Genomic DNA, 21,561 nt, shown 5'->3' on the forward strand with positions numbered 1-21,561 from the left:
TTAAAAATAATAATAATCAAACATAATTTATAAGCGGTTTAATTTTGTTTTGATGTTACGAGTGTCACCCCTACACCGAAGTTGCCATTATCAAAAAAATGTTCGTAAATCCGCTGAATTTTTCATAAAACAAACACAGACATAAAATAAGTAGCATTACACGGTACACAATAATACGAATAAACTTCACGGTTTCATAAAAAGGCGTGAAGAACAATCTATATTTGTAGCAATGTTTCCACGAGTGCATTCTCGATAGCACATTAGTGGGACCAGTAGCGACCCCCGCTGTGCTCCGTAACATCTGACAGATAATCAAACTAACATACATTACTCAAGATGCATTATTTATATGTAGCGAACATTATTCTTGGAAATAACCTTTCGAGATCTGTACGAAGAATGCGTGTCGGATGATTGATATACGTTTTAAAATGTTTTATTCTTGATTTTATGAAGTATGAATATTATATATAATAGGGTAATACAGCCGCGTATTAATTGTGAATATATCGTCTTGGATATTATTATATTAGTTTATATGACTTGCTACCGATATGGCATTCACAATAGTTTTGGTTGAGTGTTATATATTATGTTATATTTAATTTATTTTAGGTATATAGACTACAATGCTTGTCACTTTATTATGTTTATTTCAAAAGTTATTATATCGATCATGTCTTTTCGACAGATTAAGGAGACTACTTCTTAAAAAAAGGCCGAAATCAGTCAAAAGGACATGATCGATATAATGACTACCAATGACCTAATGGTCATAGAGTTTAGGGGAATACGAGTAGGGCTTTCCGAGGCATGGTATCGTTGGGCCGATTTCTAAACTCTGATATACTACTGAAAAATTAAATCACTATTCAATGACTCGTTCCGGTAATTTACGCAAGGATCGCTGAATCTACAATGACAACCAATGTTATAAAACTCTTCCAAAAATATATAAATATTAAATATATTTCGAGTGTTATGTAATATAGAATTAGCTGACCATTCTTTGGTCTGAGTCTACAATAACTGTTTTATGTTTATGCGTGCTCAATAAATATATTTATGTATTAAATTCTGATATTTCAGAATGTTACATACTCATATTTTACGATTTTATCTATTTTATTTATTTATGTTGGTAAAACAGATCGTAGTAAATTTGGTTTTGAAAAATCAGTACTAAACATAATCATATCTTTGCTTTGCAATTTAAAATAAATAACTGGTTATATTTCAAAGGCGAGCATGTCTTCATTTAAACATACAACACTAAATATTAAAATACACTAACTAGACCTTAAAACATGTTGTCTCCTAATTCTTATAAAATGTATTCAAATAGTGTGTAAATAATAATGAATTCAATAGTAAAGTCCTATACTTTATGATGTTATTTAACAAATATAACTTTGTATTTTAAATGTTAAAAAAGAGTAACCACTTCGATAGTCTCTTGTCGATTCCTCGGTAAACAATGTAAACAGGTGGCAGTTTTGTTTAATACAAACATGTAAAGTGATGCCTGAATGATGAATGAATTTTATTAATTTGGATTTATCAAATCAAAATAATTTCATATTTAAGAGTTATCGAATAAAACAATAAACAATCCAACAAACCTAACCATACTAATTTGCTAGCGATTGTGATTACTCTACAGCGTGATTACGCCCAAGAACAAAATCGAAACTCAGCGTAAATACGAACGTGAAATGTCAGAAAGTGAATTTGAGATGTGATTTTAACATTTATAACATTTAAAGGATACAAGTATCAAATTAGTTCGCTACCACGTGACGAAGTGTATTCTTATAAAATGACACTGCAGAAACTGCTCAGTACTAATTAAGAAATAAAAAGTAACGGCTTGAAAAATAAAGTAATATCTCACTGCTGGGCTAAGAAATCCATTGTGGCGAAGGTTTCAAACAAATTCCTCCACATTGCCACAATGCAGGTCAGTCAGTGGATAGACATGCGATAGAATTCCATTGTCAAATTAAACACATGCAGGTTTTCTCACGATATTCCTTTGATGATGAATTATGAACACAAATTAAGTACATGGAAAATCAGTGTTCAATCAGACGCACGCGTTCTAACCACTGGGCCATCTTGGCTCTGCTCAGAATAATGGATGTGTAAATTAACGTACTTCCCACAATGTCGCTTTAATTATCAATGTTTATATAATTTAACCGCAAGGCTGTTGATTTGTGTACGTATTTTTTAAAGTTAAGCTTAAAAATAATACCAAAATAGTTTAGTGTCACACCCATCCACAGCAAGCAGAATGTAAACTTCCTACTTATGAATCGGATGTGAGTTCTCAATCAATCTGTAGGCGTGTTTATTTATTATCTCGACCCGTTCACTTGTATGTAAACAATTATGTTTGCCTTAATCATTTGAACTAGGTATTTCCTTGCGTATATTTGGTACGGAAAACCGTACGAATAACCCACCCGCGGCGTGCATTCAGCTCTTCACCAAGTTTATTGGCGAATATCTTGTACATAACGGTCATATAAAGGAACTGCGATGTTTATTTTACAATAATTTTAGAATTATGACAGCGGTTGTCGTGAACAGTTAATTTGGAACAAGGTTTGTATTTTATTTCATTCATAATGCCATATTATACGACTGCTTTCAACTATTCACAAGAAACTGTTTTCTGCTTATAGTTTTAGTTGCCAAATAGTTTACGGCTTCCCTTTATAATAAGTTAATATATATTAACAACGATATGTTATAGTTGCTTGTTCTATTGATATAATATTTGAAATAATTTTATTGTTTTTAATTTTATGGATTTACCTTTAAGGTCTTTGCTTCATTAAAGTATTTTTTATTGAACATTCACAGTTCTCACAGATAAAAAATACATGTTTACAATTACCAAAAACAAGGTAATTTTGTCAGTAAGATTTCTCAGTGGACGCGACGGTCGTCTCAGTCTTTGGTCATTAATTAATTAAAGATAGCCCTATCAGATTCTTACCGGATTTATAACTGCTCGCTTATCGATTACACATCTTTAATGTTTATTAACGCCTGTGGATCTGTTTATAACGATCAGCGAAGCTTTGAATAATGCTATTTACATTTAACTATTGCTATTCAATCTTCTTGCAATTTTCTTTTCCCAACGTTTTCTATATCCAAACAAAGGTTTATGTTCCACGGTTTGCGTTTAGAGATAGATTTGCATTTCAGTTTGTTGTTTTATAAACGCAAACGTAAGTGGCTGCAATGTTGACTCGAGTTTTATTCGTGAGTTGTAACCGGGGTATTAAATCTCAGCATGATCGGCGCTTGCGAAATCTATAGGATCTTGTTTGGGAAGCTAACAACTGAAGTGGTGGGAACGGATACCCATAAAATTTCAATCCGATACGTATCTAGCCGTTATTAATTGCTCGAATTTACATAATATTCGCAAGGAGGAAATTTCGTATCTTGTAATGGTGAAACTATCGAACGTTGTTTTTTTTTTGTTAGCATCGATATTATAGTTGTTATCATATTTATTTATTTGGTTTATAGATTGACATTAAAAAAAAAGTGTATTATTTTTTATGTGAATATCGATACGAATAGCATCGGTAGGATAATTAATTACGTGGGAAATGGTAGCAACAATATTTTTTGTTAACACATTACTCAAAAACGTTTACTCGGAGACTGCTTCTCGATTCCGTAATCATTCTCCAGTATTCTAATGAGCTCCCGATTTGTCTTAAAGAGAATTAATTAAATGCAAGCATTTTAATTTCCTACGAGAAATTTGCATAGAACTCGACTGCTATGTCTTGTCGATTTTAGATCGACGTCAATAAATCGAGTTTATTCGCAAACGAATGATTGTCTGATAAAATATGTCCATCATTTAAATTAGCTTTATTAGGATTAATAATTGAGTTAATAATAATGACTGTAGTTATAATAATAATCATAGGCTATCACATACTTATAAATAGTTCTATACTTAGTCTGGTTACAGTAATCTGTTAGTTTCACCGTGAATATGTTCCCGCAACATATATACCTTAGAAATACAATAAGGTATTTTTAGAATCGATATAAATAATTAAAATAGGTCTTATTCAATAAAAACTCTTTTATTTGAAACGTTGTTATTACTTAAAATAGTAAGAATGTTAATATGAATAGGGTATGTACACTAAACTTATTTTTAGAAAATAATGAATGAATGAATGAATGAAATATACTTTATTGTACACCAAGCAAAGTACATAAAATTTTAAAACAGAATAAAATAAACAATGTTATACAGTATACAATCGGCGGCCTTATCGCTAGAAGAGCGATCTCTTCCAGGCAACCGGTTGGCATAGGACATTATAATAAATAAATAAATTTATAGAAAATAATCAAGTATTTTATAAAATTATCTGTATACAAAGCTAACTTTGGTGATAATAATTATCTGGGGAATCCTTTTGATCATGTTAATAAAACCCGGGTAAGGAAACAACTGAACGTACATACAATGTAATGTACAAAAAATATTGTGTGCCTTATACTAACAAAAAAGGTTCATTGAATAATGCGCATTATTTTAACTCGTCTCAGATACTACACGTTTTAATGAATTCATTGAAGCAGTGGAAGAAAGACTTTCAGACCACGTCGCCGCACTTCTCGGCCACTCATTAATTTTAATTGCACGCAGCTCGCGCGCGCCCGATTACGATCGAGTCCCGCCACCATGCACATATTAATGCAACAATTATAGTGTAAGGGATGTGCGGATATACCGCATCTTTGATTCAAGAGATTGTGCTGAATAGCTTGTAATACTTATCTCCGATTTGAATTATGCTGTCACAATTTAAGCCGACTTTGTAATTATGAAATTTCTATAAGTTTAAATTATTTTGTATTTTTGATGCCTCGGACGTCATCCTCGGTAGTATAGTGGTAAGTATCCCCGCCTGTCACGCGGGAGACCGGGGTTCGATTCCCCGCCGGGGAGATGCTTTTGTTACTCTTATCGAAAAAGATAGCGATACTCTTTTTCGGTTATAATGTTTTATCATTAATCAAAAGTGTCTCGAAAGATTTGCTATAGAGATTTTTTTTTAAAAAAAGGTCGCAATTAAAACCGTTCATTGCGTTTTATTAATTACTCGGAGATTTTATCAGCGTAATGGAGCAAATCCTGTGACATTTGACGAAGTGAATAAAGTAAATGTATAGTTTGGGATCAGAGACACGCTATAGGTTTCTCTTTTACGTTGTGGGTTGCCAGCTTCAGTATATAATAATAAATAAATTATGAAATATTACTGGCCATACACACTGATAAAAGCCACAAGACTGTTTAATGACATTTTAAATAGTGTCAGTATTAGTGAAAAATTATAACGTTTAAAGTGTGTATGAACGGGCCTTAGTTGATATTTTTATGATTATTTTGTGCTATATAATTATTGTCTTTCAAATTGTATTAAAGTATGATATTTTAAAATAAACAGAATTTGTGAACCAAAGTTGATCTACATCGTGACGTCATATTGAAAGTAAATACAAGAAAGAAGTTCGAATGAGAAGAAAAGAAGAAAGAAGAACTCGCACCATGCACAGGCAATGGCACTGGAAGAATTCACGGGTTTTTTTATATAGTCCCGTGGTCTCTTAGTGGCATCACTGGTGCTGGGCGACACAGCCTTTAATATATACCGATAACGAAACAATCTTAGAACTTTTTTGATTGACTTCTATTTGAAGAAACTTAAAAGAAGATTTAGAAGTGAGAAGAAGTAAGAATATATATATATTTAATTTAATTGCTAAGTAATGTGTTGTAATTAGGTTTGCCATTTACTATATTATAAATACTTATTTATGTAGTTAATATTATTATTATTATATATTTAATAAAGACATTTTGTTATTGTATCCGATTTCATAAAAAATAGTGTAATCGATTTCAGAACGCTATTCGTACGTATGGTTTTAAAAATGAATACAAGATGTTTTCGCATGTAAAATTAGAAGTTAAATTGCCTGTCACCAACTGTTAATAGTATAAGTAAATGAGATATCTTTTTTTCTAATTTTGATTTTACTTTTAATGGTTGACCAATTTAAAAAAATGTTAAAAAACTGTTTATAACTACTAGAATATTTATTTATCAGAGTTCAGTGTCGTTTATAGAAATTATTTTTCGAATTTATGTCATATCATGTACATTATTTTTTTAAATTTAATTGTTATGTAAGTAATTAGTAAAATTATAGTTTGTATGTGTACTTTTTGTTATGATTGCAGGTGTTAACAAAGTTTATGGGATATGGTTATTTCATAACCTAATTAGCTTACTGAAATAGTGTATTTTATAAATATAATATATTGTGTTACGGTACGTTCGTTATGATCTTTGTATGTTTTAGGTTGGTAAAATTGAAATTAAAAATTGATTTCATGAAATTTTAAATTTCCACGTAACTTTCAGTTCCAATGAACTGAGGGATATATTAGGAAGTATGTTTTAAAAGAAATAATAAATAACTTTGGTTTGGAAATTTAATTTAAAACATATACATACCTACATATGTTTTTACTTGGTATTAATAAGGTGGGAATTTTGCTTTATTTCACTTACATAACTTACGAACATACGTAAAATATAATCAATTAAAGTCATCCAATCCATCGCTGTGTGAAAATGATGCTGGAGTGGCTTCGTCATAAAAACTGTTTCAATGTAGCAATTTTATGTCATACCATTTTTTCACCTTAAATATACTCATTTAAATCGACAAAAGACAAGCGTGAAAAAGAATAGTTCCATAGCCTTTAATAGCGTAATTATTATTTCCTAAAAATAAAACAAATATAACATCTTATATAAACCGCTTTTTAACAAAAGATAACTGAAGGTGTCGACGCCTTCACTTCAGTTTGACTAACAATAACTAGACGCTGTCAAAAATTGTCCACAGACAAAAAAGTCATGCTGCCGAAAAAAAAATAGGGACAAAAAAGAATACAATAGAAACTCTTTTTTAATGTCAATAGCGCAACCATTCCCATTACACCGAGAGTAATTGTGGTTTTGTGATGACTTCAATTATGTCTACGCCGATGTCCCACTTGCAGCGAGAAAGCTGGTTACACGAAGCGTGATGGTTTTTTACGCTGCGATCATTTATAATAGTTTTTGCTAAATAGAAAAACGAACGTCGCTTATTTTATTTTACTCGACTACCAGTTAAGTGTTGGGTACTCGACGATTTATTAACCATTAATTATTTTAAGCGTGAACCGAGATTCTGTAGTATTGATTGATTGTATCTCATTGTGAAACTGACGTACGAAAATATCTGACAGAAAAAAACAACAGTGACATAAAAAGAGGCTTTTATCGATGTTTTGATCGAATTTCATCGATGAAAATGGTTTGATTTTTTTAACCTAATCAGTTATTATATTCGATTTTATTTTCTTTACTGAATGTATTAATACCTTTTTAGTAGTTAACATGAATAAAAAAGCCTTTTTTACGAGTCATACTTTGTATACTAGTGTAAGATAGTAATAAATTAACCATCTAACCGTATTTATATATTTCAGTAACATATATTGCTCTTCTAAAAGACATAAATTCGAATATAAATGCAAACTATAGTTAATGTTGCTTTACTTTCTGTTTTGACATTTCGATGTACGGTAAAATAATCATTACTAATCGAAGTAAACGTTGCAAACTGCGCGGCAGTAACCGTTAGATAGTAATTTTACAGAAGCTTTGTGTAAAGTGGATCGAACGTAAAGACAGAAATGTTAAGCGGCGGTCGCACTAGAGACAATCATTATAGCAGATCGCAACCAACTCTTATAATTTTCCCTTTTTGTTGTTCTTGACAAAAAATATTAAATTGAATGTTATAATATTAGCAACTGTTATTATGTGTAATTTATATGAAATCATGTCTTTATTTTTAGGAATAGTACCCACCGATTTGCATACTTGGTTGTCTTGGTTTAACTCCTTCTTTTCGTAATTACAGTTTTTTATGTAAATGTAAAATGGTGTCTCCATATTTACAGTTCAATTACTAGTACATGTTTATTTGTACAGTCATTTTTAATCGCCATCCAATAAAGCCGGTTATCGTTGGGTATATTAACGAATTTGAAAGATTATTACTGAGCGATCTTAAGATCTTTATCTTTACCCCTGACAAATTAAACAATGGGTATCAATAATTAATTTACATCAATGTTTACTCGAGCGTCAATTTGTTACATTGAGTTTTAATAAGAATGGTCCTTTGTCACCGGATATTAACACTAATAGTTACACGAAATATTTCATCGTTTCAGTGTAATTGTTCTTTAAGCAATTTTCTGCTCCAAATTACTAGAAATCTCAACTTTCCCGCTTTTATCGATCGCTTTATCGATTGGCACATGTGTTAACGATTTAACGATTAGGTAACGAAGTCGCTTATTATCAACTATAAAATTAGGCTGTTGGTTGAAATGGGCACCTGTCAATAGCTTATTAAGCCTAGTTTTCGATGAATACCCCGCTGTAACTCCTTTAATTAGATCTTAGATGGAATAATTTGCGTGGTTAGATCAATGAATTAACATTTTACCTTCTTAAAAAATGAAAATTCTTCTAGAAGAGTAATTATATTACACATTGTGATTATTGTGGAAGAACAAAGTAGCTTTTTTTTGGATTATGTTACATTTTTGATTATGTTGCTCCGATACTTATCAAAGCTACAAACGAGTTACCGGTCTGTTCTTTGTATTATCTAATTCTATCATTTTTATTCAAATTCCCACTTATTAAGTGATAAGTGAGTGATAATTCCCATTTATTAATCAAATAATATAACTAATCATTTTAAAAATGAAAGGCCTCCTTTTTAAATGATAAATAACACAATCTTATAAAAATATCTATTCCAAAGTTTGAAACCGCTTTCGAACTAAATATTTTTCATTATTATATTCAGTGCGGCAAACGGTTGTTCTATGGTCTCAATAATTGGTGATGTCAGTACCTTGTCATATTTGGTCACTACTTCCTCCCGTCCAAACGTGTCCATCCCGAGGCAATGCATCTCAAGAGACTTGTCATATAGGGCAGACAATGCACCAGTTCATGAAAGTTCACTGGAACCGATTCAAGAATGGAATCCAATTCAAACAGTATCCTTCGATCAACAAACTTAACACGGTTGGTAGGCGAATAATAGAAATTGTATAAAAATGTCTTTGTATTCTTTCTAAAACAAATGATATCAATATCAAAATGTACTTTATTCAAGTAAGCTTTTACAAGCACTATTAAATCGCTGATAAACAACTATATTCATTGAATCTACCACCGGTTCGGAAAGTGGATTCTACCGAGATCAACCAGCAAGAAACTCAGTAGTTAGATTGAATTTTGTTTCAAAAGGAAATTGTTTTTTGTTTTTTTCAAGGTTGGTAACTAAGTAATTCTGTGCAAAACACATAGCAAATAATACAGTTCAGAATAATTAGTTTAGTGTCAGTTTAAACGCATAACAATGATTTTTTTTTTAAACAGAATTAATAGTTATGCCTATTTTCAATCTACGAATATAATTTTTCTTTTAAATTGGTTACCTTTAGAGATGCGCCACAGTGTACAGGATCAGGATATATTGTTGAGCTTCAGTAGCTATATATGAGGATGAGAAAATTAATAAGTTCCATATTCATTAAATTTATTTAAGTATTATTTCTTACTATAAAACCTTGAATTATTTTCCATATAATGCTTATGATATTGAGTTAATTTCTGTCACAATAAATTGACCACGTTTTACCACATAGAAAAAAAAGTGTAACATGGAAATAATGCAACACAGACAGTAATTTAACATTTACGACGGCATACGACGTTACGAAACACATAAATACAATTACTGTAAGTGCATATTTGAAACTGAACGTTTTAACTTAGCAATGTAACAAGTTCATGTTACGGAAGTTTTCCCGCAGGCGCTTATCATCTCATTACTATGCAAGTGAGCCTTCCTTTTCTGAGCCACAATAAATTCTTGGCCGTTTCGTTTTAGAGATAAGCAACTTACGACTTTATTTACAATCTCGTTGGGCGTGTCTAATAAGCGCTATCTTCAAATTAGTAAGCACTGCATGCTGGGGTTTTTATTGCAAATACTATTTACAACGTATTTAGTATTTTTTATAAGCTACCTTTTATGTGTGTTGCATATATCGTATGATTATTAAAATAAAAATTATAATTTCACACTTTAATTTATGTTTTTTAATTATTATTTGAGTAATACTTAAATTACTTTTCGTTCGCGTTTAATGTTTATTAAAAGATAATTAAAAGGAGCAATAAAAAATAAATCTATATATCATAATATATTTTGTCGATGAATCAGTTTTTATTTGGGTGAATGAGTATTAAATGTATACTAACTACACATGCATCAGCAACTTTCAAAGAATTTCAAGATTGATTCTTTTAACCACTTTCGTTCAAAAATAACATCGGTATAAATAGTAACTTCATTTATCATGTAAGACACGACGCCGATCAAGAAACGATTCTTTGTTACCAAACCGTTACCAGAATCTCCACTGAAAATAGATAAAGAAATGTGTAGGTATAACAATCTAGATAAGAATATCATTTTTGATGTATTGAGTTAACCATTCATAAAAAATAAAGTAAAGGTAAAGGCTTGAGTAAAAGATAAAATTCTAGAACACGTGTACCTTGATAGGTACAACTGGTATTGCAAAAGTTGGCAAAGTTGTGGAATTGACTCAATTATCTCTTCTAGAGAAGAAGATATCTTTGACAAGCTCATATTTACGTGCAGCATCAGCAATATTTAACAAAGTTAGGTTGTTTTTTTAAAATATGATGTGTAGACTAGATTTTCCAATCAAATCAATTTTTGCCTTATCCTCTAGATGAGTGAAACCAGATCACTTTGAGTAGAACTGATACGACCGCGAAGCACATAAATGGGAACTTTTAACGTTGATATAAAATTACTCGGTAGGTTGAAAAAAGTCTCTATTGACTCCACAATGCAAGAGTAACAGCATTTCATGCAAGATTAGTTGTACTTACTGATAATGGTATCCATTAACAGATATGGTACATAAGTATGCTGAAGACAATCTGAAATTCGTGTACTTTTCACATTCTCGGACACCTATCAATATTTGCTTTGATACCTTCAAGTGTCGTAGGTCGCTATAATCTGGAACCTTGTTATACTGTAATTAAGAAAGGTCATTACACTTATTCTCCTCAATAATAATAACTACATAAGTGTCTATTAAATTAATTGAGTCGTATTTTACTGGTCTTCATTCACAAGCTTCGAACATTTTGATTTTTTGGGATAAACGTCTTTTTTATCACTCTAAAATTTATTTTTCGGTGATTTTTCGTATACGTTTTTTCGAAGTGGTGACTGCTCTAAGTAAAAAAATATTTAAAATTTATTTTTTGGTCCCAGTAACATTAATAATTTCTCCACCGATCAGACCGATCAACTACTTAATTATTACAATCTGTATTGAGAGATCGTGTAATGCGGACATGTTTAAATGGTATTGCTTATAACAGACCAGATAATCCACGATTATAGTATCGTAATACTAATTTAAATTTCACTTACTATTTGTTTGCCCCAGCCGCTTGTAAATAGAAAGTCACCAGGCAATGGAGATTTAGGAGCAATCGGTATCTTTCTTACAAAACGACCCAGCGGTACTCTTGCATTAAAGAACGCAATGCCTAAATTATGCCTCCCTTTTTCTGCGTGATAGCGGGGATGGGTACGGTAATCGATAACATGCCTGAGTAGTTTAGCATGTATAGGTACCGTCGCTCCCAAGAAGGCTATAATACGACCGTTGCGATATTTAAGTTCGTTCAAACAATGAGCTGCAGTTACCACAGCCCGATCCATGACAAGAGATGAGCCACATGCTGCGGGAACGTCTTTTTGAAAATACAAGAAAACAGAATAAGGATATCGGTCTATATCAACTTGATATCCCTTGACTATTCGAACTTCTAAGCTGGAGTTTGACAACCCACTGCATACGTGACGCAACAAACAATAAAACAAACATGCTCGTAACAGCAACAGATGCAACATACTTAAGTCACTAATTTGGTTCCTTAATTGGTTTCAGAATTTTATCAATAAAGCAAGTTTATAGACATTTTATAGCAAATATAAAATTCGAGAATTTATGTGTAATTAATTTGAGTCACTAAATTATTTACGAGAAGGTTGTACGAGGATCATTCTGAGTGTTTATTTTTTCAATTTTTCTTTAAATAATTGTATATTTTGTTCGCAAAATTACCATTTCAATGGTCTCCCAAGTCTTGTTAAATCAGGAGCTATAAAAACAACGTCTCGCAATTTGACTCTAGATAATAATGCCTGCACTCTTATAGACTACAAGTCATATTTATTTTCGACGGTATCGTAAATTTTTTCAACGTTTTATTTTAATTAATTTTACGATTTATATTTGTGTCATCATCATGCCATTAAATAATCCGAACTCAATTAAACAAAAAAATGCTTTAAAACTAGTTTCATCTTGGTATTATTGCAATATAATTATACATTGTTACGTTGACATTAATAGTTAGTAAGTGAATTAAAAAAACAAAAGAAGATCACAGAAAAATCGATTTTACACATTACTTTTTCTTTTTAAATGTTGTAAAAAAAGGTTTTATATATGGCAAAATAATGACAATTGAAATTAAATAAATGTAGATGTTTATATAATATGGATATAATTAAAATAAATATCGCAAGCGCGAATACTTAATACTTAGTAACTATTATTCTTACAATAATAAATACGAAAACTTAAGTCCTTTTATTCAAATAAGAACTGTTCGTATTAATACAAATAATTAACATGGAAATTCGACAATGAGCGTTCCAATCACACCTACATTACACATAGGTGACTCCCTTTCGAGTCACCTATGTGTAATTTTCAGTTTAAACTTTAGTAAAATATTGATCTGACTATTACTGATAATGTGATACCAGAGGCGTTATGTAGAACTGAGGATGGCTTTCAGACTATATAACAGTAAAAAAAATAATTGATTTTCCAAATTGATTTGTAACTTTCAACAATAGAACTGCCATATTATTTACGTTAATTATGTGTAAAAACCAAGTAATTCATATCAACACAATTATTTGTAGGGTTTCATTTCATCCACAAAACACATTTCTAGCATTCTCAACAATCCACTTGTAATAGTAAGCGACATCCGTGTAAACGATGACGGATCTAGAAACGTGTATTTTTTTAAAGGAGACCAGACCGATTTGTAAGTATCCATTAACTATGAGGGGACTGCCAGAATCGCCCCTGAAAATAAAATTACTCTTATTAAATAAGCCTCATTACTGTTCAGATTATAATTTTCGGCGGTGAAGGAAAATATTGTGAGGAAATCTGTGTCTAATTTTATAGAAATTCTGCCACATATGTATTCCACCAGCCCGTATAGGAACAGTAATATGTTCCACCTTCTTCTCGAAAGGAGGAGGAGGCCGTAACCCAGCAGTGGGAAATTTACGATTTTGCGGTAACAAAACTCCGTAAAATTATTGGTAGAAAAACTCTGTATCGATTTGCAACTTTTACACAAGCAAGGGGACCATAGTCCTGTCAGTATGGCAAAACTTATTTTGGTCGAGCAATTCCAACGATTAGTTTTAAACTATAATATATTGTTAGAATCTCACATAGAAGGGTATCCGCCGTGACGACCTTCACCACCGCAGAAGGTTCCCTCTGGCAATTTCCTCAGAAGTTTCACGCACTGGTGGTTTGGCCAAATCTCTTGTTCTGTTTCATGCAACAAGTCAGTGTCTTTATATGGCTCTTCCTACAATTATTTATTTGAATAAAATGATCTATCAATATTAAATCTATTGAGGCATATAATTAAAGTAGAATTAACGTTTAACTTACAGGATTTTTTGAATAAGACGCAGGGGTCTTATTAAAATAATCTCGTAAGGTGATACTTTAAATGAAAATGTTACGAAGAATTATATAACAATAAAAAATATATATAAAAAAATCAGTGACTAAGATTACATACACTTCACAGAATTTTTTTTTCTTACCATTGAGTTTTATTTTAGGCAAGTGAAGTAAATAAACATAGCTAGAATTATAGTAACTTGTTTTATACTAAATATTCTTAAACTTACGCTGAGCAAACCCCATCCAGCGATCAATGCGAGACCGGCACGCGGTCTTCGCTGAGCTAGAGCTACTCTGTTAATCACTGCACAAAATTTAATTTCCTTTGCTAATAGTATCAGCGCAATATCGGTGGTAATCCTCATTGTATCGTATTTCGGATGAACTTTAACCTTTGATATTTTTATTGCATGTCCTTTGCGTTTGTTTGTGTGTCCGACGTTAGCGGTACCTACGGTACGTGGGGTTAACGTGTCAAAGCAGTGTGCCGCTGTTAGAAGTAGCTTTTGGTTAACGATCGATGCGCCACAAATAAACGCAGATGTATTATCTGCTACGACAAGAAACGCTGAGTATGGATGGTTTAATATTTTAGTTAAGTCTCCCCCAACGACTCTGGGTTCCATTTGACTAGAAGTGACGACTAAAATTTTTAAATTGACTATGAATAAGTAAATCAACATTATAATGTATAACTCATTCACTTTGTGCTATTTGTGTCGGGTAAGGTATGCATTTTGATCTAATTAATTTCGGTCACACTTCGTTAACTTTCGCGGAGCATTTTTTATCATCATTTAATCGACGTAATCGTATGTAGTTTACCTACATTTCTGTTTTTCATTTCAACATACAATTCAGATAATCAGCGAATCACAATTTTCATACATGGGACAACAGAACTCAAACGCAATCCCAAAAATAGTTCAAATCAGAAAGGTTTTGGACACGCTGGTTAAATTATCGATAGATTGTGGTTCAACTATAACACGAAGAAATTACATTTTAAAGTTTTAAAGACCTTCTTTGGAGCATCAAAAATCCTATTGCAAGTTATTCTACTTCCCGAATCAGTATCCCGTCACAATCTAATACGGTTGAAACGACTCTTTTAAAGATCCTATCGTACCTCAAATTTCACTGAATTAAAAAGATTAATTTATTCTTTATATTACAATACTATTCTTTATATTACAATATTACAATACAAGACTAAGACAGACTTTTGTCAAATTCCTTTTTGTCTCATTTGCTGTCGAAACACTTGGCCATTGGAGTAGTGATCCAAAAAACTTAATTAAAAGTACAACACTTCGCCGATTGTCTTCGCTGGTGACAAGAGGGCTGGTTCGTTTTTATCCCAGTGAATCGGAAATGCGATTCAAAAGGGAAATGCTGTTAGCATTCTTGCCATCATTCCATGCGGTCAAGATTTTTAATATACAGTAACTAATTTTAATTCATATTTGTATATATTTAAGCGATTAAGATAGTGCGTCCTTTTCTTTGCTAAACACTGGACAGAAAATTAAGCATAGTATTATTAATAATGTAGGTCTCAATAAAATAAAAAACGAAACATTCAAAGTAACTTATTCATTTATTCGAAAAAGAGAACTTAATTTTCAATGATTTACTACTTCTCCAATTTTAAATTGCTATAATTCTGAAGACGGCCAGTACAGTCAGTAAGAATGAGCTGCACTAGTTTGATGCACCATCGCATTGCCGGCCTGCTAGATGCCTCTTCACGGCTCCTTTCAAGGCACCCAGGTCGTTAGAGGAGGGGAACACGTGTGCTGGTAGAGTTCCATTTTTTGTCGGTGCGACAAAGAAAAGAGTTGCCAAACTTCTTTGTGCGATGGGAACGAAGTCACAGTTAGGCGGAGACATTACGAGCCAGTACGCGTAGATTTGTGAAGGAAAGCAGGAATTAGAGAGAATAATTCCTCAGAGCAATCACTCTTTTTTTTATAAGACAGTTTTATCATAAAGTATCATGTCATGTTTTATCATAATAAATACTATATAATATAAGGTACCAACTAAATTTATACAAATACTAAGAAATTTATTATATTAAAAAATTACTCGTTTTAAAGAAACTATTAATAAGATTTAAGCAACAAAGAACTTCCGCTTCGACCCTATCGAACCTTCTGATGACACCGGTACCTAAAACTTTCCCTGAAAGTCCTCTGTAGATAACCAGGATTTGTTGCCAATGTTCTGTTACTAAATTAAAGGGTTACTGGATGCAAAAAGAAAAGTTAGCTAGAAAAATGATTTTTAGGCAATTTGTTGACTGACGAAAATTTAATTGTGTCTAGAATAAGAACGGATTAAAAGAGTATAAGTCTAGAAATGAATATAAGAAAGAAAAAAGTACATACTTTATAACAAATAAATACAAACATAGTGTACTTCTACGATTATAAAATTTATTTGATAACGTTCATTTAAAAACTAAATTATCACGTTATGTACATACATGTATACATAACAAATCTATATGTTTAAAAAAAAATAACACAAATTTACAAGTATTCATATTAACACTTTGGTTTATAAATTTTTATTTTATCCACAAAACACTGCTTTAGCATTCTTAGCAATCCACTTGTAAAAGTGTGTAGTATCCGTGTAAACGATGACGGATGTTGATATGTCCATTTTTTTAAAGGAGACCAGCCCAATTTGCATGTATCCGTCTATTATGAGTGGACTGCCAGAATCACCGCTGAAAATAGAAGAATACATGTCAAATGTAGTGTATTTGTATTCCTATTTTTATGTCAACGACATTGATATTACAATGTTACTTAGCATAGAATAGGTATCTTCTCGTCAAAAGTAGACTTGAAGCTAGCCCTTAAAAGCTGTCGATTGTATTTAATTAAAAATTTAAATCAAGCTAAAAATCTTTTAGCATAAGTATCTTAAGCTCGTTTTGTAATTTTTTTGATAAACTAATGAAGAAGATTAAGTCTGATTGATAGCTTTGTATACCGTCACACATATTCTCAACGTATAGGGCAGAAGATATCGTAGAACACAAGTGTTTTCGGTTGTAATTCGACGGAAAAGATAATGTAAGTACACATTAACTCTAAATAAATTTACAGTAGCCTTGAATGTCTCCACAGCCTCAGCCTCAGAGGTAAATATTGGCAAACAATTTATTAGCCTACAGATTGGAAGCACTACAACCCAAAAATGTAACAACATAAGACTTCAATTAACTAGATTAAATCGATTCGTATTGATCTGAATTTCAACCAATATCGCGATTAAATATGAGCAAATCAGAAGACAATCAGAAATGTTCGCCAGTTTCTTAGCCACGGGCCATTACCAAGAAATTAGAATGATAAGGATTTATATTCTAGCCAATTATAGACCAACGGTGCTGTCAATACGGCATATATTATAATTTATAGTTAAAACTAAGTAGTCTTATAGTTTTATGCAATGAAATTTTAAGCTTACTTAGAAGGATAACCCCCGTCTGGACCTTGACCGCCGCAAAATGTCCCTTTGGGTATATCAACCAAGAGTTTCACGCAGTCTCTTTTTGGCCAAACCCTTTGGCGCGTTTCATACAAAACGTCAGTATCTTTACGCGGTTCTTCCTACAATGTTATTTAATGTAATAATAATTTATTGAACATGAAATAAAAAATAGAAAAAGTAAAGCAGTGCAAGTAATAAGGATCTTAAAAATAAAAAAGGAAGGCAAATTTACTTATTTTAACATCAAATTTCTCACATCTAGGGAAGGGTCGGTGTTCGCTTTTTAACTATCGAAAAAAATGTAATTCAGTCGACTGAAATCAAAAGATTCATTTTCATGACCTATATTAAGAAGCTTGAATAGTATTTTTTCGTTTGATATTAACAGAGAAAGCAAAAAGGCAAACAAATAAGTAAATAAAGTTAGTATTACAGTAGGTCATTCAACGATAAATTTTATGTCATTTAATGTAAACTTACTTCGAGCAATCCCCATCCAGCGATCATAGCGGGACCTTTACGCGGTCGACGTCGAGCCAAAGCTACTCTGTTAATGGATCTACCAAACTGAATTTCCCTTTTTAGTCCTACCAGCGCAATATCACAGGTTATCTCCACCGTATCGTACTTAGGATGAACCATCAGCGTTGATAATTTTATTACGCGTCCCTTGTACATATTCGAGTGACCGATATGAGCGCTACCTTTGGTTTTTAGAGTCTGCGTGTCTTCGAAACAGTGTGCTGCTGTCAGAAGTACCTTTTGGTTAACAATCGAAGCACCACAAATATGCGAAGATGCTCCTTGACTAATTAGAAGAGCTGCTGAATACGGATGGTATTTTATTTTAGTTTTTTCTCCAGATACAATTTTTGATTCTATTCGACTAGATGTGACGACTAAAAATCGCAATATAACTATGATTGACTGAAGCAACATTTTTTCGTACAAATCAATCACTGTGTGCTGTTTGGATAGCGTGAGATTTTAATTTCGATCTAATTGAAATCGGTCACACTTCGTTAACACTGACAGAGTATTTTTCATCAACGAATAATCGACGACCTATTTAGAACGTCAGTATGTATAAACATGGTCCATTGTTACAAATAAATTTAAAAAAAGAATTGCAATATTTAATTCGAAATCGAATCGAAACGAATCGAATCATCGAGATTAATCGCAGCTCAAGCAGATGACATATTTTTATAAGAAATCGCAACGAAAACGCACATAAGCAAAATTAATAACTATATATAACACGAAATTGCTAATCATGTAATTTTCGTGTATAACTAAATACATTTAAACTGATTAAGATTACGTTACTTTTTTCATCCTAAGTAACATCAACTTTTTATCGAAATCGAAAAATTTTTAATTTAAAAGCAAGTGAATACCATTGATAAAGAAAAACTTTAAAAAAATATACGTCATGTCTGATCAACGAAAGTATGCCAACTAAATAAATCATTAAACAGCTACCTATTTGAACGATTTCCGAGAATAGTTCGCATTGTAAATTGTAATGAATACTTGTTTTAGCATCCTGTTGAAGCGCGGGTGACAAATTATTCACGTCATCATCATTAACCAAATCGCAAACAATCAGAATAAGCGGCGAGTGGCAAAAAGTCGACGAGGATACCGTACGTATCAAGAGCGAAATCATCGCCCAGAAATACGTTCATAATAAGTTGATTAAGAATGTATTTACAACTGCAGTCTGTAAATTTCCCACTGCTGAGCTAAGGCTTCCTCCCCCTTTTGAGGAAAAGGTTTCAGGTTTCAGGAACATATTCCACCATGATGTTCCAATGCGGGTTGGTGGAACCACACGATGTTTTCCATCACCGCGGAGCACAAGATGAACTATAAATACAAATAAATCACATGAATATTCAGTGGTGCTTGCTTGTTTGAACCCGCAATCATCGGTAAAGGTGCACGTGTTCTAACCACTGGGCCATCTCGGCTATGAGAAAGAATGTATTTGAGCCAAACTATACAGGTGAGTACACAGAAAGCGATTGATTAATGATTATTATGGTCAATTATTGTTACTGGTGGTCGCCCATTAGTAAAAATTTCAACCTTAATTAATTGCGAACAAAAAATTGACATCTACAAGAATAGGATTCTTTGTTTTCAATTCAATAACAGTTTGGAGATTATTATTATATTCTATGCAATAATTATCATCGACTTATTCGATAAGTATGAAGGTATTTTCGTTTATAATAAATCATATAACGCACGGGCTGATGAAAAAAGACATTATAACACGTTACCGCTTCCTATTCATGTATAATCACATTATTTTATAACTGTATTTAATATACGGTGTAAAATTATAACAACTGTTGGGCTTAATGTAAAATATTTATATATGCAATGAAAAATTATAACAAACATAACAAATTATTCGTAATCACAGTATAATTTCTTCGAATTATATTTTATCCAATTATAAAAATAAGCAACGTCCGTATAAACTACAATGGCTCTCGATATATCCGGTCTTTTGTAAGAGACTATTCCTATTTGGATATATTGGTTGATGATTAGAGCACTGCCAGAATCACCTCTGAAAAAAAAATTCTTAGCTGTATTCGAATAAACAGGTTTTATATCTATTTCTAAATGTAACTCTCCGAACGAATTATTTTGAAATTCGAATATACAAAACATGTTCACGGTTGGAACATTCGTATTTTAAACTTTTACAAAAAAGTGCGTATAAATTATGTACCTATATAGAAGTTCCGTTTTTAGTGGAAACTGTCTGACTTTTTACTGGACCTGGAGTAATGACATATTAACTTATTCGTATTTTAACTAATACTATATTTAGTCCCATCTTAACCACAAGAGTTTGTAAAATAACAAAATTTATTGTCGTTATTTTATGTCATTTTTCCTCACGACAAAGATGAATGATGAATGAATCACGAAAAAGAGGAATCCTATTCAAGTGTACCTATATAATAGAGGTCCAAAAAATTATATTACATGTTATTGTATGTCGCATCTGTTAGTCCGCATTCTATGAGTGTATTATTTAAGTAGAAAGTTTAATAATTATTATTTATAATTAACATACTCTGATGCGTATCGTTGATTTTGCACGTCTCCGGCGCAGATAGTACCATTCGGTATCGTAGGTATCATTTTCCGACACTGCGCGTGGTTCCAAATCTTCTGTTGAACTGAGTGGAGATAATCGGTGTGAGTACTTTGTATTTCCTTTAAAAATTACAATTATTCGTTTTAATTATACAATATATACTTGAAATGTATTCGAAAGGTCTTCATAATAATAAAAAAAAAACAATATTACTATTTTCATTTGAATTTGTTATTGAATGTATGATAATGTCCGTTTTGAAAAAGGTTATTTTTGACACATAGTCAGGTAAATACTGTTTGTTGCTGTGAAAGGAAAAAAAGTCATACGTACATTGACCAAACCCCATCCTGCAACAGTTCCAGTTGTCTGACGCGGCGTGGCCTTCATTAACGCCACTCTCTTGACAAACTTCCCCAAATGCAGAGGATTATTAAGCAACACTAAGCCTATATCGTTTTGTATTCGGCTGCGATCGAAATATTTGTGTGCGGCACTTCCCAAAATTGGTATTTTGTAACCTCGTCTCTTATTGGCATTGCCAGCATATGCAGCAGAACCCTTGCACTTATTAACGCAACCGTCGATACAATGCGCTGCTGTCAATAGTATCTTCTGGTTGACAACCGATGATCCGCATACATAGCTACCAGCTTCGGTATTTATTACTATGAATACTGAATGAGCAAATTTATCTATATTGACCGGTTCACCATGTACGACCCTGGGTTCTAATATAGATTTGGCATTTACTAATAATATCAACGAGATTAATGAGAAAAATAATTCTATCATAGTATACGTCTAAATATCCTTAAATAGTACCAGTTATTTGATAGGATTATTAGTATTG

The 21,561-nt window shown here is 32.0% G+C and overlaps 2 protein-coding genes and 1 non-coding gene across 3 annotated transcripts; 1 reads left to right on the plus strand and 2 right to left on the minus strand.

Annotated features, from left to right (window-relative positions):
• The first annotated feature begins 4,936 nt into the window (after positions 1–4,936).
• Positions 4,937–5,008, plus strand: Trnad-guc. The gene has a single exon. It is a non-coding gene; the product is annotated as a tRNA-Asp (tRNA).
• Positions 5,009–10,436: 5,428 nt separating this feature from the next.
• Positions 10,437–12,175, minus strand: LOC124530781 (kallikrein-4-like). Its single transcript, XM_047105054.1, has 3 exons — positions 11,701–12,175; positions 11,145–11,293; positions 10,437–10,642 (listed from the first exon to the last, which is right to left on the minus strand). The coding sequence occupies exons 1-3, from the start codon at positions 11,992–11,994 to the stop codon at positions 10,492–10,494; spliced, it is 594 nt and encodes a 197-aa protein (XP_046961010.1). The 5' UTR covers positions 11,995–12,175; the 3' UTR covers positions 10,437–10,491.
• Positions 12,176–13,276: 1,101 nt separating this feature from the next.
• Positions 13,277–18,528, minus strand: LOC124530972 (kallikrein-4-like). The gene is made up of 6 exons (XM_047105344.1): positions 18,062–18,528; positions 17,558–17,700; positions 16,657–16,808; positions 14,296–14,372; positions 13,822–13,964; positions 13,277–13,441 (listed from the first exon to the last, which is right to left on the minus strand). The coding sequence occupies exons 1-6, from the start codon at positions 18,518–18,520 to the stop codon at positions 13,282–13,284; spliced, it is 1,134 nt and encodes a 377-aa protein (XP_046961300.1). The 5' UTR covers positions 18,521–18,528; the 3' UTR covers positions 13,277–13,281.
• Positions 18,529–21,561: the final 3,033 nt, after the last annotated feature.

The sequence above is a fragment of the Vanessa cardui genome, chromosome 7 (assembly GCF_905220365.1).
Source record: "Vanessa cardui chromosome 7, ilVanCard2.1, whole genome shotgun sequence".
Lineage (NCBI taxonomy): Eukaryota > Metazoa > Arthropoda > Insecta > Lepidoptera > Nymphalidae > Vanessa > Vanessa cardui.